Source organism: Hipposideros armiger, unplaced genomic scaffold, assembly GCF_001890085.2.
Source record: "Hipposideros armiger isolate ML-2016 unplaced genomic scaffold, ASM189008v1 scaffold_126, whole genome shotgun sequence".
Lineage (NCBI taxonomy): Eukaryota > Metazoa > Chordata > Mammalia > Chiroptera > Hipposideridae > Hipposideros > Hipposideros armiger.
The window spans coordinates 47,947-68,008 of NW_017731476.1; the positions used below are offsets into that span (position 1 = coordinate 47,947).

The following is a 20,062-nucleotide window of genomic DNA, read 5'->3' on the forward strand; positions in this document are numbered from 1 at the left end:
CTCTGAGCCTGTTTCCTTATCTGAAAATGGGAATCATTGTCCCTGCCACGCAGGGTCCTTGTGAAGGTTAAAACCATCATGTCCACAAAGTGCTGGCTTAACACAGTGCATGGCATAGAATCAACACCCCCAAACTTAAGCCATTATCAAGGTCAATGTGCCTTGTGTTCTCCTAAAGTTCAACCCCCTTTGGAGTATTTCAGTATCCTTTTGAGTGTCCTGAATGTTTAACTGTATTTAAATGTAAAATTGTAATGAAGTAAAGTTCAATTCCCTTGGAGAAAAAAACTCTTTTTTTTTTTTTTTTTTTTTTTTAGCTGAGCCATCCTGCTACCTATTGGTAGCTTAGCGGCTGCTCAGCTCTGGCTGGCATCGAACCGCTGTTGCTCAGAGCTCAAACTCTTGAGCAAGCTCTTAACCAACTGAGGAAAAAAACTCTTTAGACAAACAAGCTATACATTCCTTATCATGTTCAAACGTAGATAAACTAGAAAAGGACACAGGATACAAAACAAGCTCATTGCTTAGGAAGTGCTACAAATATGACTAATACTTGGTTGACCTGTAACAGCAGAGACGCTTAAATGCCAAAAAGATTGGGGGGCGGGGAGTGGAGAAGATGGTACAATTGGATCGATACAGAAATTCTCAAAAGGGGGTTGAATTTTAGGTAAACTGGTCATGAAACAGTGAGAGCTGTTGGCCTCCTGCCAAATGGTAAGGGCAGAGAGGTGGCGCTCTCCCGGCTGGAAGAGCTTAGAAATGTTAAGCCCTGGTGGAGAGAGACCTGAGGCCCACAGGGGACTTGTCCCAGTGGGTGCTCCACAGAAGCTGACCATAAAGCCAGGCTTTTTGACTCCTTGGCATTTCCCCCAGGGGGCCCACTCTTAGATTTCCATCTTTTTCCCCCAAATTGTTCCTCTTTCCCAAGCCCTGTCTCCAGAGAGGCCACTGCCACCGTCTCCTACCCCATCTAACCCACCTTCCCACACCCCACCAGCCCAGTTACAAATGGCGATTTTCTGTTTATTGCTCAAAAACAAAAATACAGAAGCAAAAGTGGAGAGACTGTAGGTTGGGGAGATGGCAGGAAGCGGGTAGGGGTCTTGTCCCAGCTCTCCCCTCCTTCCCTTCTGATCCTCTGAGGCCCAGGGCTTAGGCCTGGGGCCAGAGCATCTGGGAAGGGAAGAGCCTTCGTGGCCAAGGGAACAGCAGAGCTCTCCGGGGCAGTCCTTGTGGGGGTACCCTGGGCTGGAGGGCCCCCAGGAGTTGCAGGGGAGCTGAGTTCCCCTGCCAGAGTCCAAAAGCCAGGAGGGTGGGGTGGGGTGGGCCCTTTGTTTGGCAACTGAGAACAGGAGGCTTTGGGCCGCAGGATGCTGGTTTATTTACTGTAGGGTCCCCAGGGCCATCCAAGCCCCCTTGTAAGACTGGGGAAACTATTTACACAGCAGGGAGAAAAGGAGCCAGAGGCCAGGTCCTGTACTCCCTGCCCAGAATGAGGAGGGGAGGGGCTTCTTGGGTCCTGCAGCCTTAGTCTTGGGGTTCAGATGGAAACTTCATACTCCCGTGTATCCTGGAGACGGAGAGATGGGGTCAGTTGCTGGAGTGGGATGAGGGTAGAGGAGGCAGCAAAATGGGAGCGGCCGCAAGGATGGGGAGAGCCCCTGGATTTTTAAAAGAACATCACTGGGGGTTTGGGGGCCAAGGGGTGGGAATGGGGCCAAATCTGGCCAATGCCTATGTTTGGTTCATCCTACAGTATCTTAAAATTTTCATGAAAATCTGAATTTCTGGACTGTCTTGAACAATCTGGCAGTTGGGCCTGTTTCCACTGCGGACTCGCTGTGGCACAAATTCTCCAGTGAACCTCAGTCCTCCCTGTTCCCTACTGTACGCCTGACTTGCTTTGTTCATTGATGTGGCCTTGTTGGCAACTGAGTTTGGAATTCCCGGGACAGAGATTACAGAGACCCTGAGAGAAGCTGATGGAGTCCTGGGGGAGCTAGGAGATGTGGCACTGTAGGGGCAGGGGAGGGCTCACCCCAGCTTCATATAGTGGATTGCTGAAGTCGGACTCCACGGTGATGGGGCTGTAGGAATGGGAGCCCGAAAAGCCGAAGAGGGATTTTCCCTGCAGCCTGGGAACGGGAGGACAGAGAGAGGCTTATCGGGAGGCGAGCCCCCAACCCCCTCTCCCAGGCTTCTGCACCTGGAGGCAGGAGATCCCAGCAGCTCCTAAGGACACGAGCATGCGAGCATGCGGCACTCACTTGGTGTAGTATATGTAAACGCCACTGCCGAGGACAATGACCAGGCCAAGGGGCAGCAGGATGGCCAAGGCCAGGTTCCCACCCTCCAGCTGCCGGGACCGGTCTGTGGTCTGGGTCACTGCGGGGTGAGGAGAGGCCAGTGAGCTGGAGCCGGGCTCAGGGGCCAGGCCTCCTGCCCCCAGCCTCTGCCTTGCCTTCCCGACTCGGCCAGGCCTGGGTCTCCACCTGGGTCCTCACTGACCTTCCAGTTTTCGGTTGTCCTGGAGCTCCTCATAGGCCACTGCAGGGAGAGGAGGGGGAGGGGACGGGGTCTGAGCCAGGGAGGGAAGGAGGCAGGGTGGGGGGCCGGGAGCCCAGTGGGGCTGGGCTGGACAGCCTAGATCTCTCTGCCCTCCACTCAACCTAAACCTTATCTTTCCCAGGGTGGGGATTGGAGAGGAGGAGTCCGGGCGGGACCTTCTTTCTTCTCCTGCAGATCCCTAAAAGTTCAGGGTTCCTAATCCCAGGCAGTCTACACCAATCAGGTCTTTAGAATTTGTCAAAAAATAGAGAAACTGACACCTATCCAGAGGGCAAGGGACTTTGAAACCAAAGCCCATTCTACTACATCCCTTCGGGTAATTCCATGCCCTTGAACTTCCCAAGGACTTCCTGATGGATCCATGAGGATTAGAGCCCACAGGAGGTGAAGGGGGAGCTTGGCAGGGTTACCATTGCTCTCAACTTTGGTACCTGATTTCCTCAGCCCTGTCACTCCCTGGACACTGCTGTGCCCCCTCCTGCCCTGTCTGCCCAGGCACCTTTGCAGAGTGGGGGTTGGCTGGTCCACTGTGAGGGGTGGCCGGGCACACAGGTGATGGTGACCTCGCCGATGAGCTCAAAACCCTCATAGCAGAAGAAGCGCAGAGATTCGCCCGCCTGGTAATGATGCTTGTACAGCGTCTGATAGCCATTCTCTGGTACCCCGGGGTTCAGGCATGGCTCGTACTTTACTGCAGGGGATGTGTCAGTCATGTTTCACCTGTGCTGCTGAGCAGGCCACCCAGCCACCCTTCCCAGGGGTCCCCAGACTCACAGGCGCACTTGGGGACCCGGTCGCTCCACTTGGGCGTGCCAGTGTCCCGGCTGTAGCAGGTAAGGACGGCCGCCCCCTCAAGGCTGTACCCTGGCAGACAGCGGTACTGGACATGGGAGCCCACAGGGAAGCCAGCATCCGAGGTGGTACGGTGCCCGTTGGTGATCTCACCAGGGTCGGCACAAGTCATGACTGTTGGCAGGCAGGCTAGGTCAGGGCATTTTATATTTCAGTGCATTTTATATTTCAGACTTCTTTGGGAAGACAGAGTGATTGGGGCACCCTGGGCCCCATCCTCCAGTGAAATTTTAAATACTTAACCAGCATACCAGAGCATATTGGTCACATCCCAGTAGTGTCAGCCCTACATGGCAGATTACCAGCAGAAGAGCAGCTGCCCTCTTTTAGGGGGACCCAGGCCCTCTGCTCCCCTACATTCTGTCATTCCCAGCCCATCCTGCTCACTAACAGTGCCTGCCTAGCTCCTGCAGGAGTTCAAGTCACAAGCAAAGCCATTTCTTGTAGGTAGACTTGTGCAAGGCACCCTGCTAAATGTTTTACAAACATGATATCATATAGCCTGATGATCCCAAGGGGTCAGTGTCACTGTCATTTGCCTTGGGGCCCAAACCAGTCAAATAATGGGCCCATGGTCACTCAGACAAAGTGGCAGAGCTAGAACCACTCAAGGTCACAGCTTCAGAGGGCTGGGCTGAGGTTCAGAGATTGGGGTCCCAGCTTCAGGCTCAGGGTGCCTCTTTGGGCAGGCTCCTTCCTGAGCCTGGGGCACCTGGGCCAGACCCTATTCCCTCTGGGCCCTGCCTCCATCCCTTCCTGTCCTGTCTGGGTTCCAGACTGGACACCCTATGACTCCTCCCAGAGATGGGGAACTGTGTCAACAAGAAAGTTTTCCTTGTGTCTGACCCAAACCTGGCTTCCCAAAACCTATGCTCACCAGCCCCACCATTGCCCCAGGTGCCAGTGGGAGACCTACAACCCCATAGCCTTGTAACAGGCTCTCCCAAACTGGAAGAAAGTGCCAAGATGTCACCCCTTTCTGCTCTTCTAAAAGATAAAATCTCTTCTAAATGCCATCGCCTCTGTGAAATCTCTTGCCCCCTCCCTGGGACAATAGCCCACCCCTCTTCCCACAGCCCTTCTTCACACTTATAGCAGCTACCACTTACTGTTCACACGCACCAGGCAGTGTGTGAAAAACTTTTCCTTGGCTCCTCTCAACCCCTCTTCCTACTTCGCTGAGGAGGAAGCCAAGGCTCAGAGGTGTTAAGTACCTTCTTGAGTTACCACTCTGTCATATCCTGAGTTGTTTTAACTATCTGTCCCCCTCCCAGGCTGAGCTCCAACAGCGAAGGGAGGGTCCCCAGTCCTTCCGCATAACCCCAGCCCCAACCCAGCATGGGCGTCAATAACTGCCCAGGCCCTAGCAAAAGTGACTCCCTGTAATGTCAAGTGTGGGGCACTGAGAGACTGGCGCGGACCTAGAACAGAAAGAGCGCGGCCAGGAATTGATGGGGCGGGGCCGGGAGGGGTGGAACTCAGAGGGGGCAGAGTCGGGGCCAAGAAATGAGGAGGGACCCAGAGGAAAATGGGTCTAGCCCAAAACAGTAGCAGAGAGAAGGACGCAGCCCGGCGAAGATGAGAGTGACGCCCAGAGGGGGCCGTTTTGGTGCTTCCAGGAGTAAAGGAGTGGAACCCCGCCTGGTGGCGGGGCCTGAGGAAGATCAAAGCGGACCCAGAGCGAAGGGGTGGAACCAGGACAGGCCAGGGGCGGGACAAGAAGGGACGCAGGCGGGGCGCAGAGGGGAGTGGACGCGGCCCAAGCGGTGCGCCGCTACCCAGAAGGGCAGAGGCGGAGCTAGGAGAGGACTGGGACTGGGCCCCCCACTCACTCTTTTGGCAGGCGGGTGGCGCTGCGCTCCAGGACAGGTCCCATTGGCAGGTGAGAATGTCGGAGCCGAGCAGCTCGTAGCCAGGCTCGCACTGGTAAGTAAGCACTGTGCCCCGGATCAGGTCCCCGTGGGAAGCCGTCCTCCAGCCCCACTCCGGAGGTGGCAGCTCGGGGCACGTGTCGTTCCTCGGGACCTCTGCAGGGGAGAGACGGCGAGTTTGGAGGCTGTTCGACTCAGGGCGCCCTTCCTCCTCCTGGGATCTCTGGCCTGCCGGCCCCCTGCCCCACTCGGGACCCTAGACCTCGGTACCTTTGAAGTGCAACACGAAACCCTGGCCAAGGCCCGGGTTTGGGGGTCCGGGCGGTGCCTGGAACTGCAGGGTGAGGTCGGGCCCAGTTGAGAGGAGCCGGCGGCGCGGTTGAGGTCCTCGCAGCTGGGCCAGGACGCGGGCGCTGGGACCGTCCCCATCAAACAGGGTCAACATGTCCCCTTCGCGCACATTCAAGCTGCAGGGAGTAGGACCAGATATGGCGGCTGGGCCACAATCCGGTTCGGCCCAATCCCTAACTCCATTCATTCATTCTTAACCCTGCCTAGTCTCCAGCCCCGCCCCACAACCCCCTACCCCATGCTAGTCTTTCCAGGTTCCACTAGTTCTGTGGCCCTTCGGAGTTCCTGCTTCCCAATCCCCAACCCCTCTCGGGGCCCTCCTCCATCACCAGGTGATGCACAGCCTAACACAGTGCCAGCACTGACCAATCACAGACCATGCTTATTTACCGCCATGCCCAACTCTAGGCCCCGGCTGAGGACCTGCTTTTGGGCCACGCCTATCTCTGGTGCTGCCCAGTCATGTGACCACCTCATACCAAATCAGCTCACTGGATTACCCCACACCCACTTAACGTGCTGGTGATGATGCTTGGGCTTAGGTCTCTGGAAAACGGTCCAGAGGTGCCCTCAGAAGCAGCCAGAGTGACACGGGGATAGACCCCCTTTTTCACAATAGCCCCCGAGGAAGGCTGCATTACCCCACTTACTTGTCCCAGGCCGCCTGGCTAATAAGTGATTTGTACCTAAGTCCACCTGACAACAGACATCCCCATCCTGAGCCTTTGGTCTCCTCTTTCATCAGACTGGATAGTCACCGAATCTTGTGTGACTGCGTGAGCCAAGCAGGCTCAGAATGCAGGCTGGTGTGTCATGGTCTCACACTTTGCTGGACCCAGACCCATGGCACCCTCTGCGGCACCCAAACGTACATCTCAACTTGGAGCAAGATGCGCTTCTCTTCCTGGACATGTAGGCCCCACACGCAGTCCTGGCCTGGGTTGTAGCTCTGGGGCCAGTCCGGTGAGAGGACCACACCCGCGGGCTCTGACAGCTCCCCTCCACACATGGCTGGGGTACAAGGGGTATGGGATTCAGGACGCAGGTGGACATGCAGTCTCCATTTCACCAATCCTCACCACTCCCAGCTGTCTGCACCAGACCCCTCCCAGGTTTACTATGGTCTGAGACCCACCAGTCCCTTGCCACACCTCGTCCTGCCGTGCCCAATCCCCAACCCTGCTCTGAATTAACCCCGCCCACTCCCCATCCAATCCCTGACTTAGCCCAACTCCACTTCTAGCTCTTGGAGACAGTTGGGTGGTGACCCTTGAATTCTGTATCCAGTCCACCAATTATTTAACTAAGGAAACAGACTCTCTGAAAGGGACAGGGATTTACCCAAGGCCTGGGTTCATTAGGTTTGGATACGCAGGTCTCCTTCTCGAAGGACCTTCCTAGGATTCCCAACTCAGGCTAGTCTGGATACCAAAGGACTTGGTGGGAATACAGAGGGCTCACCCTTGCAGGCAGGTTCTGTGTCATTCCAGTGGGGTTCTGTGGGATCCACACATTCGATGGCATTGGGAGGGCCAGGGGGCTCCAAGGCATATCCTGGGAGGCACGAGAAGGTAGCCAGTGCCCCTGGGTGGTACTCAGGGTCTGTGGTGGTGACATTGCCATGTGCCAGGAAGGGGGCAAAGCAGCGATCTTCCTCGAAGGCTACAGAGGAGTCAGTCACAGACATGAAGCATTAGGACAGGCCTGAGGGGTCACAAACCAGGGTGGGGGTGGGGGTGGGGGTTGGGCTGAATTCAAGTGTTGTTTGGCTACGCAGTGAGCTGTTTAAAATTGAATGCCCTTGGACTTCACTTTCACAGTCCAGTTTCCCCATAACCCTAACACTCCTCATTCACACATTTATGTTACCTCCCTGACCTCTGGAGGGAAACACCTAGGGTAGTCAAATCCCAGCCACCATTCTACAGCTGAGACAACTGAGGTCCACAGACAAAAAGCCACTTGCTCAATGTCACACAGTAGGGCGGGGGCAGACCCACATCTCAAACCCAGAATGCTTGATTCCCACCCAGAAATACTTGGCCCTGGAACCTGCAAAGGAGTCGGGGAGGGGGGGCAGGGGGAGGTAAGAGGAGGTGCCTTTGGAGAACTGGCTTGTGTAGGTTTGTTTTCTCCTCAAAAATAATAGCTGGGTTCTAATAACCCCTGATTATCTAGGCTGTGGCTCGAATCCAAAAGTGCACCTAACACAAAAGCTACTGGGGTTTGACTTTGGGCTACGTTGCCCAAATTGAACATTTGTGGAGCATTTTTGTTTGTGCCCACCTGATCCTACCTTAGCTGCAAAACTACCTGTGAGGTAGGCTCAGGTTCCTGTGATACAAGAGGAATCTGAAGTTCATGGAGCACCAGTGGCCCACAGCTATGGAGGCAGACCCTAAACCTTGGAATTCTCTTCGCACTCTCAGCATCTGACATGCAATTTATTTCTCAGATCCACTGTCTCTTTCACTGTTACTTAGCCTAATAAGGTGTCATGTCCAAATCCTACATGTCCATCAGGGCCCAGTGCCAATTCCATTTCTCCCTTGATTCTTACCAGGAACTAACCCCTCCCATGTGAGCATTTCACTGTCTGTCTCTTTTCTGCTACTGTTTGCACATCTCCTCTGCTCTAGCCACACTGAAATTCTGTTTCCCAAACATAGCGAGCTTTTCTCTACCTGTTTATCATTGCTCATATTGTTCCTTTTGCCTAAAATGCTAATTCTTTTTTTTTTTTAAGACTTTTTACTGGGGAATTGGGGGAGGGGAACAGTGTTGGAGAATAGGGGAAGGGGGACAGATAAGTTGCTATCCTTTTTGTTCTTCAGTCTAGTTGTGGAGGACATCGCTTCACTGGCCCATGTTGGTATTATCATTGTGCTCTTCCCGGGTGAGGTACTCTGTCGCCGGCCATTGGCCGGCTGCTCAGCACAGCTCACGGCAGCTCTCACTGTCTGCTGGCTGCTCATGCTGGCTGCCAGACACTCATGGTAGCTCACAGCCGCCCACTGCAGCCCCGCTGCAGCCTATGCTGTCGCCGTCGACTCATGGCAGCCCAGCTCCAGGTTGAGCTGTTGTTCACCATCTTAGCTGTAGAGGGCGCAGCATCACTGGCCCTCATGTGGGATCCGAACCGGGGCCCTGCTGCTCAGAGCTCACACTCCCAAGCCAACCCTTAACCAATGCGCCACTCGGCCAGCCCTGAAATGCTAATTCTTAATCTCCCTCTTTTAAAATTCTCTCTGTGCTGTAAGGCCCAGCTCAAATGCCTCTTCTTCCAGGATCACTGACTTCCTTGTTTCTACCTGTCTGTCCATCATCATCCAATCCCCCTTCTTCTGGCAGATAAGAGTAATACTATATTCATTTTGGCACATACAGCTCCTCCACTTCTAGCCCAGGTGGGGTTCAGGTGGGGTCAACTAGGGATGGACCTGCCCAACATACCACCACCTGCCCCTCGCTCCAGTGATTGGCGCAGGCACAGGCACATGACCTAACCCAGGGCGATGAGAACATTTCCTGGCATTTTAGCCGAAGCTTTTAGGAAAGTGGTCTGCTGTCTCTCTTTCTGATGGAGTTACTAAGTGGATGGTATGTCAATCTGAATGGCTAGGTCCACCACTGACTGAGATTGCATGAGAATGAAGATAACACAGAGGAAAGAACTGAGAGATTAAGGTAAGTGGCCCCTTGGCTGTGTACCTGGATCCAGCCATACATGACGCTTTGATAGAAAAGGCCACCTCAGGGAATTGGAAGGGAGTCCCTATGAAGGGGTGGGGAGGTAAGTTGGGGTTCAGGGCTCCAAACACGGAGATGAGCAGGGACAGAGTATGTGCTTGTGACCCCACCTGGGCATCCAGAAAGGAGAAGAAGCTGGGGCCCAAGAGGGAGGGCAGTTACCTTCAAACTGGAGGCTAAGCAGCAGGGGATTGGCAGGTGTCTCTGAAAGAAGTTCCACATAGAGGGACTGGGCGTCACTGATGAGGCCTCGCTCTGGGACATCATCCATGTCAGAGTCGTAGATCACTGGGGACAGAGGACTGCCCCCTGAACGCACCATCAGCCTGGGAGGGACAGAAGGGGGGCCGGGAGCTCAGTTTCCCCTCAGAAGGTGCCTCACCTCTTGTCTGCTCCTCTAACTTCTCTTCATAGCAATAATTTTCAAACATGTAGTTTTTTAAGCCTTTATACATTTTATCTTGTTTAATTCTCCCAAGAACCCATGAGTCAGATACTATTATTATCTCTCATTGTTTAGATGAGGACATTGAGGCACAGAAAGATCCATTAAGCTGCCCAACATCACACAGCCGCTGCTAGCAGAGCGGAGATGACACTCTGTTAGATAAAGGATGATAATAATGACAATGACATGGCAAACACATTCATAGAGCTGATTGCATTTTTGGCACCATGCTAGAACTTTATAGATCTTACTGCATTTATTCTCACAGAAACCTTGAGAGGGAGGCACTATTATCTCCATTCTCCAGATGAGGAAACTGAGGTACAGAAAGATTAAGCGATTCATCTAAATTTGCACAGCTATGCTGCCTAGGAAAGGGGAAGGACTAACCCGTGTTTGACAGATCCCAACTGGGACCCACCCCGGGTCTGTCCGACTCCCCACTGCAGCCTCTCTATTTCCCAGAAGTGGGGACCTCTGACCCAAGGCCTAGACCCTCACCGGTCATTGTCCTCATCCAGGGAGACCCTCTCAAAGTGCAGGTGCAGCCGGCGTCCCTCAGCTGCCTCAATGACCCAACGGCAGGTGAGGTTGGGCCCTGCAGCTCCCCCAGGCTCAGGGGACACAATGCGGCCCAGTGTGGCGTTGTGGATGGTGCCACCACAGGAAGCTGTGGGCAGAGAAGGGGCAGATTGGGGTGACTTGTCTTCCAAATTCAGAGCTGTCGCATCCACACTTTTCCTGGGACCTGGCCTCTGGATGGCCTCTGCCCCCAAGGCTCACCCCAGAGGACAGGACCCTTTCTAGGCCACCCCCCAAGGTAGCGACCCAGATGTGGAATAGAAAAACCCCAGGGTGGACACCCTGGGATGGGGATTTGTGAGGAATCCCCTAATTGAAGCACTCAGGTGGAAAATCTTCAAGTTGAGACCCCAGGATGAAGATTCTCCAGGACAGAGACCCTCCAGATACAGACCCCCAAAATAGCTTCCTCTAGGATGGGGAGTCTCCAAAAGGAGGGACCTCCAGAATGGTGACCCCCAAAATAGAAACCTTCCAGATGGGACATCCCCGATGGAAACCCCCCAACAATGGAGACCCCAAGGATAGAGACCCTCAGTGTAAAGAGCTCCAGATGGAGACCCCAGGATAGCAACTCTTCAGGGTAGAAACCCCTTCAAGATGTGTATTCCCCAAAGATGGAGACCCCCCCAAGATAGGACCCTTCTGTCCCAAGATAAGACCCTTCGGGTGAGGGTCTCAGGACAGAAGCCCTCACCTATCATGGCAGGAGACTCACCCAAACAGCTGGGGGGTTCACTGCTCCAGGCTGGCCGGGTGCCATTGAGGCAGATGAGGGTCTCTTCGCCCTGCAGCTGGTAGCCTGAGTCACAGTGGAAGGTGGCAGTGCCCCCAGGGTGCAGGTCTGTCACGCTCACATCCCCATGGGCCGGCCGGGGAGGGAAGCCACAGCTTAGCAGATAGGCTGGAACAGGGAAAGCATGGAGAAGGAGGGCTCACTTTCTACGCCACTCTCTCTCACCAGCCCCCCAGCACTTCCTCCTCTCTTCCCAGTATCCTCTAGGGCACAAACCAGCTCCATACGGGAGTCCAGGGCACATTGTCTCATGAAGAGGTGACTTCAACCTCCCTTATCTCCCCTAATCTTTGTAATCTACCCATCTTGGCCCCCATTTTGTAGATAAGGTACTCGAGACTCAAAGAAATTCTGGACCTTAGCACTCATTTGCTGTGTGACTTCAGGCAAATCAATTGACCACTCTGAACTCCACCAAGCTCTAATCATAACATGTAGTATTTGTTTATGAGCTTGCTCGGCTTCCGAAGTGAATGCGCACGGTATTTTTGAGGCAGTCAGAGAAAGACTGACCTATTTTCCTGATGCAGAAAAGGAGGCTCCGGGTCAGTAAGTACCTCGGAGCATTTCCTCCCTGCTACAAACACTGGAGGTTTTGTACCCGCAGCTTCCATCCACAGGAACCAACTAAAACTTCTTCCGCAACTTTCACTATTTTGCCCTTAAACACTTGAATACTCGGTCCTCCCCAAATGAATCCCCCAGTGATTGTGAAGAGTGAGGGAAAGCGTTGCTTTTCCGCAGGGACTGTTTCCTTTTTTCTTGCTGTGAGAATGGTGTCATCTCTCTCTCTCTCTCTCTGCACTGGCTGCTGGGAAGCTCGGAACCAGATGGAAGAAGGCTCATCCCTTAGCAATAAAGCCTCATCCATTCATATTCTGTTTTTTTTTTCAACTTTAATGAACGTCATCTGGTACCAATTTTTTAAATTAGTTTTTTTTTAAATTTTATTGGGGAACAGCGTGTTTTTCCAGGACCCATCAGCTCCAAGTCAAGTAGTTGTTTCAATCTAGTTGTGGAAGGCGCAACTCAGTGGCCGATGTGGGGATCGAACCAGCAGCCTTGGTGTTATGAGCATCGTGATCTAACCAACTGAGCTAACCGGCTGCTCCCCGCCCACTAATTTTTTTTCTTACTTATTCTCTTGGGTTGTTGGAAAAGTCATGATGCATTTTTGCAACAAAAAAAAAAAACAGAAAAAATACGTCATGACTTTTCTGACAGCTCAATATTTAATTTTATTGTTTGAATTCTTTTTCGAAAGCCTCCTGAAATTCTTGTGGCATCCTAGGGAATAAAAGAAATAACTAGGAAGTGATTAGGTGGTAAATGATGGACTCTGGACTCGATCTTGATGGAGTTCTATGTGTGTTTCATCAAGTGGGGCTTCCAGCAGGAAGTACATCAAAGCTGGGTCTGGTAGGAGGGGCAGGCTACAGTTAGCAGAGGGTGTGGGAGATAAGAGCTCACCTGGGCCTTTGCTTCCTCTGACTCTTAGACCTGAGTGATTTTGTAAGAGATTTGGTCTCTCCCTATATTCAGATTCAACAAGCATTTCCTTGGCAGAGAGGACACAGAGATGAAAAGACCCCTCAGGCTTTGCTCTTTGGGTCCACCATCTACTGATACATAAAAACAACCTTCTAGAATACAGTGATTTGAATACATGTTAGCCTCTGGGATGCCTCTCTATGACAAGCAGAATCAAGTCTGAATGCTTTAGAGTGATATTGGAGCCCCACTGCTGGGTCCTGCCCAGCCTAGCCAGCTCTAGGTCTCAGCACCTGTGACCCAGGCAACCTACACAATGTAGTTTTGTGGCTCCTTAGGGTCTTACCTCCATGTTTTTTTCACACCATTTCCCCCACCTACACTGCAGTCTCCTGCTTTCTCATCTTTCAAGGAGCAACTTAAGGGCCACCTCTTTCAGGAAGTCCTCCTGACCCCTCCCCTCTCCAATAGAGTCAGCTGCCCTCTTGTCTCTACACAATCCCGCACATAATTGTATCATTGCATTAACTAGTGTCTATTGCCGTTATGACACTGAATCAGGCCTTGTTCATTTTGTCTCCTAAAAGCCTCGCCTAGCTGATCGATGGATGTAGCCAAGAGGCAGGGAAGAACTGTGCAAAGAGGACTGGACTTGGAGACAGGCAGAACTGAGTTCCAGTTCTAGCTTAGTAGCTGTATGACTTAGGAGCTGTATGACCTTGAGCAGGTGACGTCACCTCTAGGGCCCCTCACTTGGAAATGGCAATAGGAACCCTTTTCACTGAGGACTGGCAAAACACCTGGCACATAGAAAGTGCTCCGAACATGTTCACCCACCCGAGTCTCAGGGAATGAATGACTGGGATTCAGGGTCTGGGGGTCTGACTTCTGACTCTGCAGGGAATTTGCAGGTAACTGAGCATCCACAGAACCTTTGAGTCTTTTTCTTCCTCTCAGAGACAGAGCTGAGAACCCACCCCCAGGATTGCTGTGAGAAGCAAATGAAACAACAGTGGCTGGATTTGGGGTGAGAAGGAATGCAACCTTTGCCTTTTTAGAGATGCTAATGAGGCCACTCTGGACCAGGGGCCTCAGCTCGGGCAGATGGGGAAAGGTTTAAACAGGGCTTCAGTCCCAAAGGTACCTGGAGAAGCTGCAAAGCAGGGAAGACTGAGGCAGGTAATGGAGGCCGATTTATGCAAGAGCCCTGCTCCCCCAAATGTTCTACTTATCCTAGAGTCCTATTTTCAATACCCTAGGGAAGTGGCTTCGGGAAGGAGGCAGCAGGGAGTAATGTCTGAGGTTCAGCCCTCTGCCCTGAGCCCTCAAGGCATGTCCTTGCTCCAACAACCAGGCCCTGGGCTCCCCACAAATATGCCTGGTGCTGGGCACTTCCTCCTGGTACTTGTGAGTCCCTGGGGGCAGGTTCTAAGCAGAAGCCTCAGGGAGGGTGGAGAGTGTGTGTGCATCCTGGGTAAGGGATCTGGGGTCAGCAGAGCTCACACAGTAGGGCAGGCGAGGCCAGGAGATGATGTGAAGGGACATTGATTGGCTCACACAGTTCCCTTTGTGTTTCTGAGGTGCATAGGAGGCATTTTGGAGAGGCAGCAGTGTCCAGAAGGGAACAGGGGCTGGGTCCCTTGCCTCATGCACACATGTGTATGCTAGAACATACTCGCACTGTGGGAAGGTTCCCCACATCACAGGCAGCTGTGGATGCACACGTGTGTGTGTGTGTGTGTGTGTGTGTGTGTGTGTGTGTGTATGTGTGTGTGTAAGCAAGCTCCTGCATGCAGTCGTGCACAGATACACCTGCTCTCTGCATCCCGAAGTTAGCAGGATCTTTCTAGGTCACAAATCTGAGGCCATCACTATCTGGCTTAAAAAAATTTCAAAATGCACCTCCCGCCCCTGCAGGAAAAAGGAATCTGAACTCATTACTGAAGCTGATAAGGCCCTTCAATCTGAGTCCAACCTACCTCCTGGTCTGGTCTCTTAGCCACTCTCCCCTCTACCCTTTTCTGTGCTCTTACTGTCATAGCAGTGACTGATATTTTTGAGCTCTCACTGTGTACCAGACGCTATTTTAAGCATTTGATATGTATTAACTCATTTGATCCTCCTAATAATACCACGAGGTATGTATTAGAATCTCCATTTTTCAGATGAGACAATGAAGCACAGATAGGTTAAGTAACTTGTCCCAGGTCACACAGCTAGGACAATTCTATCTTCCATGCTGAATTACTTCAACTCCTTAAGGAGTGGGGTGTGGGGGGGGTCACATTGTTTCTCCTCTCTGGGTCTTAGAATGTGCTTTTTCATCCATAGACATCTGCTTTCCTCTTGCTCTCCCTCCCACCCTCCCCCTAACTAACTCATCTTGTAGGTCCCAGCTTAGTCATCACCTCCTCCAAGAAGTTGTCTCTATATTCCTGAGGAAAAATTTAGGTCCCTTTGAGACTTGCTGCTCTTGCGTGTAGTTCCTCCATCGTAAGGATATTGGTCCTTAACTCACTGAATTATAATGATCCTGATTCCTTGTCTGTCTCCAAACCTCGATTCTGAGTTCCTTGAAATCAAGTTTACATGTGGCTTGTTCATCCCTCTCCCCACAGCTAACAGAGGGCCAGTATGAAGGGGGCACTCGATAAACATTTGTTGAGTGACCTTGAAGGTGTGCCACCCAGACGCAGGTCTGCGAGCATGTGAAATAAGTGTGTACAGTTCTCCTCTGAGGAGGGTCTGTCCCCAGGGTCCTTGTCAGGAGAATAAGCCCCTCACCATCGCCCTGTGCTAAAAAGGCTCCTGGAGATGTCCCCTGTGCCAGTGTGGCCCCTGCCCTCCCACCAGCACCCCAGACTCCTCACCCTGATAGTGGATTCGGAAGCCACCACTCCTGGGGACCCGTGGGCTCTGGAAGTGCAGGAGCAGCCGGTTGGTTGGACTCCGAAGGACCTGTCCTTCTCCCAGCATAGAAGAGTTGGCCAGGAGTTGGGGGACCAGGCCTGGGGACCCCCCACCAGCCAGCACCAGGAGTTCCTCTTCCTGAGACAAGTTCAGCATTTGCACCTAAAGAAACCAGACCCAGACCCGCCAGGGCAAGTCAACCAAGGGGGTGACCCCCAAACTCCCCGCCCCATATCTTCCTTTGGCCTGTATGTGGCAGCCCAAACACCATGGTGACATTGGCCAAGCTGTAGAACTCCAGGGGAGTCTTTGCAGACATTGGGAAGCAGGCCCGTTTAGGTTAGAAAACAGGTTCTCTGGCTCCTGGGTCCAACCTGTGTATCCCCAGGGCCCAGAGGAACAGGCTTGAAGGTCTCACAATCATACGTGTAAGTCCCCTTACCTGGATCTCAATGCCGTAGCCAGGGTAGACATGGATGCTGTACGTGCAGTCCATGGGTCCTGGGGTGCGGCTGCTCCCCAAATCTGGAGACTCCACATGCCCTTCGCCCTCGGAGATGTTGTTGTTACACAGAACTAGACAGCGATACGTGGCTGGGGTTTAGTTAACCCCTGGGTTCTTGCCCTCTCAGCCAAGCAACTCTGGGGGTCCCTCATCTGTCTTCTTCCCATCACCCCTCACCATCTTTATCCACTGCTCCCTCTTCTCCCTGTGCCCCAAACTCCCTTCGCCAACTTTAACGTGGATGAGACAAATGGAAGGGTACGTAGTAAGGGAATACAAATGCTAGCCTTTATTATTAAGCAAAAGCTCCTCTCCCATCAGTACCCAGACCCCTTCTTTCTCACCTTCCCTGCAGCCTCTCTGCCATCCATATCTTCCTCCCCTCCCACATCTGTCCTCTTGGACACGACCCCATCCCCTTTCAATCGCCTCACCTGGGCTGGTCACGGTAGTGGTGACAGTGGTCGTGGTAATGATGGTGGTGGTGGTCTCCTCCTCTCCTCCCTCAGGCCCGAGGGGCGGGCCTGGGGAGGCAGGGCCGGGAAGGGGTGGGGCCGTAGTTCCTGGGGGCGGGGTCAGCAGCTCTGGCGCGGTGGGTCCTGCCCCTCTACCGGCCTTAGGGGTTACCGCTGTTGTCAGAGGCCCTGTCCCTGGCTCAGTGGCCCGTGGCAGGGTGAGCACTGCGAGAGTCTGGCCGGCTGGAGGGGTGGCTAGTGTGGGGTCTGGATCGGATCCTGGGACAGTGCAAGGGAAATCAGGGTACAGGAGGAGCAAATTGGTGGGGTTTGGGTGGGGAGCAGGGCTGAGGCAAACTGGGGGCTCCCCCACTGAACCCAAAAGACCTCCCCCACAAGGGGCAGGTCTCCCACCTCTACCGTCCTCACCCAAACTCCCCATGTCTGCCTAAGGCTTCCACAGCCTGACACCCCCTCCCCTCCTCTCTTCCCCCTCCCTCGCCCCACCTCTAGACCCAGGTCCTTTCACTCTGACAGTCTCCTTGAGCCTCTCCCCATTTAGATTTGACTCCTCTCCTGGTTACCCTTTTCTCTCTCTCTTCTGTTTTGCTGTCTCTGGAGCTCTTCCTATTTCTCTGATTAGTATTCTTAGCACTCTAATTTTATGATTCTAGATCTACTACTAGTCTCTGTATTTCTCTTCTTTTTGTGTTTCTCTCCTACTATTTTTCTGATTCTGGTTCTCTGAGTTTCCATCTGTCTTTCTATCTGATTGTTTTTCTGTCTGACTCTGTCTCTTGGTCATTCTATCTCTATTTCTCCGTCTATGCCCAGTTATGACTATCTCGAACCATCTCTCTGTGTCTCCCTCTGAATTTCACTGGCCTGGCTCCCATCTCCCTGACTTAATGTCTCTCCCTCTGCCTCTATGTCACTCCGGCCACTCTAGGAGCCTCACCCGGCAGGTAGCCCATCTCTGGGCCCTTCCTCAGCAGCGTCCCACGCAGCAGCTCAGCCAAGGCCTCTGAGGCTACCGTTGGGGTCTCACTTCCAGGCTCAGGGAGGGCCTCCTCCTCTTTCAGGGGCAGACCTAAGAGATGAAGTTGTGTGAGCCCTTCCATTGCCCCACACTCCTAGCTTCTCCAGAAAGATCTTTTCCAGAGCTCTTCCGTCCTCCTCAGTCAGCTGGGCCTACAGGAGCCCAGAGGGTCTCAGGCTGGGCTGAGAGCCAAGATTCGGGGAGGGGCTCCCAGCTGCCCCTCACACTCCTACACCTTCCTCTCTCCCTTTCCCCCCAGGCTGTGTGAGCCTTCAGTGAGCTCCTTGGTTCTCATGAACCCTGGACAGCGCCAGCACCGTGGACAAGGGGCAACGGCTCTTTCTTCATTCTCCTCTCTGGGGTGTTCTCCTCACAACCCTGGTCTCTGTGGGGGGTCTGACAACACCTCCCAGCCCTTACTTCTGCAGTGCCCAGCTTCCTCTCAGGATTTGTTTCTGCAGTGTAGGGTTCTCTCTCTCTCTCTCTCTCTCTCTCTCTCTCTCTCTCTCTCTCTCTCTCTTTCTCTTTCTCTTTCTCTGCAGTCTCTCCCTGGAGGCTGGCTGGGGGTCAGAGTGGGGGGACTGAATCTCTGGTCTCTGAGCAGGGCCTCTGTTCATCTGTCTTTGTCCACACATCCAAGAACATTTGTGTGTGCCAGTGCCTGGCGTCTCTCCCAACACCTCCATCTCCTACCCAGGTACTCTGCGTGCTTCTGCCGCCTCCACAGAAATCCCCCCAACTTCCCCAGCCCTCCTTTGATTTAACCCCTGAGACATTGCTAAAAGCTCCCCTCACTCATTTCCCCACCTCCTCTATATTGGGGGTTAGGGGCTCCAAGTGCAAGCTAGAATATCCTGCCTTGCCCCTTCCCCATCAGCTGTGTCCCTCCCCTCCCCCAAGAGCTGGGAAGGCCCAGGATGTTCGGAGAAAGGAGGGTAAAGGACCCCGCTGAGGGCCTTCATTGGGCCCACCCCCACGCTCCCGTGTTCTTACCCTGAATCCAGGGGCAGCTCAGCAGAATTAGAAACAGCAGCTGGGGAGGCGGCGGGTGCTGGGCCCTGGGAGCCCCCATGACGACTCACACCGATTTCTCTTCTCTGTGCCTCTCTTAAATAATCTAGCTGTCACCTTTCCTCCCTCTCGTTCTCTTTTTCCCTTTATTGTTATTATTTTCCTGCTAGCAGTTAGCAAGGAAGACAATTTCTCTATCCCTTGGGATAGAGGGGCGGAATTGGGCTTGGGGTCGCCTGGAGCCCACCCCTCTTTGCCCAATCTCCTCTGTTCTCTGCTCCGGGGTCTGTGGGAGAGGGGGCGCGGCTCCGGCTGCAGGGGGTGGAGCCGGGAGGGCCGAAGGGGTCGGATCGCCTGGGTTACCCTTTTGCTCGGGCGCCTGGGTCCCCCGGGCTAACTGGATCCTAAGCTGGGATCCAGCTGGGGAAAGGTACGACAGCTTCCGGGGGCCTGGGGTGGGGTCGAGGATCGGGAAGATCCCTACTGGGCTCCAGCAGAGCTTGGCAGGGAGGGGAGAGGGTTGCGGAACCTAGAGAGCCGAAGCTCGGGCACTGGAGCTGCAGGAGGGAGAAGCTGAGAAAGGTGTCGAGCTCACGTCAGATCCTGGGGACGGGCGAAGGGAGGGGCCTGCGATTTATTTGGGGGCGAGCAGGGGGGGTGGCGGGAGGAAGGAGGGACTATATGAGCCAGTACCGTAATCCTCACTCCCGCGGCCCCTAGGGGAGGCAAAGGAAACTCCGGTCCCAGCAGTAATTACACCCGCCTCTCTCTGCCATTCCAGCAACATCTGAAATCTGAATCTCCCCTTCCCAGAAGGCCGAGGGGCGGCACAGCTGGGCTGGCGCCTGCTTAGCCCCCCAAAATGCCCCCTGCCCATGGCCCGACCCCCCCCACGGGTCTTCCATTTCCTTTTTACAGAGGCTCATGTGTCCCCTCCTCTAGGAGAAAGCAAGTTTCCACGTTTGTGAGAAGCTTAGAGGGTGACAGGCTGAGATCTGGAGAGGGGAGACCTCCCCCCACTGTTACATATAACATGAGCCCGGCCAGCTGTCAGGGGATTTCAACTTTGATTTTTTTCCTCCTGGCCTCTTTTCACAACGCCTCTGGAGAGCCCTTTTCAGCACCACCAGTGCGTGGACAGCTCTTCCCGGCCTGGCCTGAGTGCGCCCCGCCCCCGGCACCTCAACAAGCCGCCTTCACTGTCAATCAGGCTCAAGCCTGGGCTGGCTCCAGTGAAAGCGAAGGGGGAGGAGGAGTCACAGGCCGACTGGTCGCAAGATCTGCAGACCCACCGACCCGCCAAGGCGTCCCGGTCCGCAGTCCTTGCGCTCGTCCCGCCCCTTGTCTTGCCCCGCCCCAGGCCCCGCCTTTTTTTTTCGCATTGCGGGAAGCCTGGAGGTTGGCACTTTGCCCCTTGAGCCCCAAGTGGC

At 53.8% G+C, this 20,062-nt stretch overlaps 1 protein-coding gene across 4 annotated transcripts; it reads right to left on the reverse strand.

The window, feature by feature from the left end:
* Nucleotides 1-1,005: 1,005 nt before the first annotated feature.
* SEZ6L2 (seizure related 6 homolog like 2) lies at nucleotides 1,006-19,238 on the reverse strand. Of its 4 annotated transcripts, XM_019648843.1 has the most exons (18): nucleotides 18,615-19,237; nucleotides 17,541-17,672; nucleotides 16,562-16,861; nucleotides 16,065-16,198; nucleotides 15,583-15,784; nucleotides 11,144-11,329; nucleotides 10,345-10,513; nucleotides 9,558-9,721; nucleotides 7,107-7,307; nucleotides 6,518-6,656; nucleotides 5,565-5,761; nucleotides 5,256-5,450; nucleotides 3,346-3,537; nucleotides 3,071-3,262; nucleotides 2,512-2,550; nucleotides 2,271-2,388; nucleotides 2,042-2,138; nucleotides 1,006-1,573 (listed from the first exon to the last, which is right to left on the reverse strand). In XM_019648843.1, exons 1-18 carry the CDS (start codon nucleotides 18,691-18,693, stop codon nucleotides 1,544-1,546), a joined length of 2,766 nt encoding a protein of 921 aa, XP_019504388.1. In that variant the 5' UTR covers nucleotides 18,694-19,237; the 3' UTR covers nucleotides 1,006-1,543. The 4 variants fall into 4 exon arrangements, with proteins under 4 accessions (XP_019504388.1, XP_019504391.1, XP_019504390.1 ...); XM_019648846.1 differs by lacking the exon at nucleotides 3,071-3,262 and having other exon boundaries at nucleotides 18,615-19,238; XM_019648845.1 differs by lacking the exon at nucleotides 17,541-17,672.
* Nucleotides 19,239-20,062: the final 824 nt, after the last annotated feature.

Excerpts from the sequence above, each read along its gene's own strand:
- SEZ6L2 (XM_019648843.1), bottom strand. The coding sequence starts at position 18,693 with ATGGGGGCTCCCAGGGCCCAGCACCCGCCGCCTCCCCAGCTGCTGTTT. Across the intron at positions 9,722-10,344 it reads CTGGATGAGGACAATGACCG|GCTGATGGTGCGTTCAGGGG; the intron begins GTGAGGGTCTAG and ends TGTCCCTCCCAG. Across the intron at positions 1,574-2,041 it reads ATCCACTATATGAAGCTGGG|GATACACGGGAGTATGAAGT; the intron begins GTGAGCCCTCCC and ends CTCCGTCTCCAG.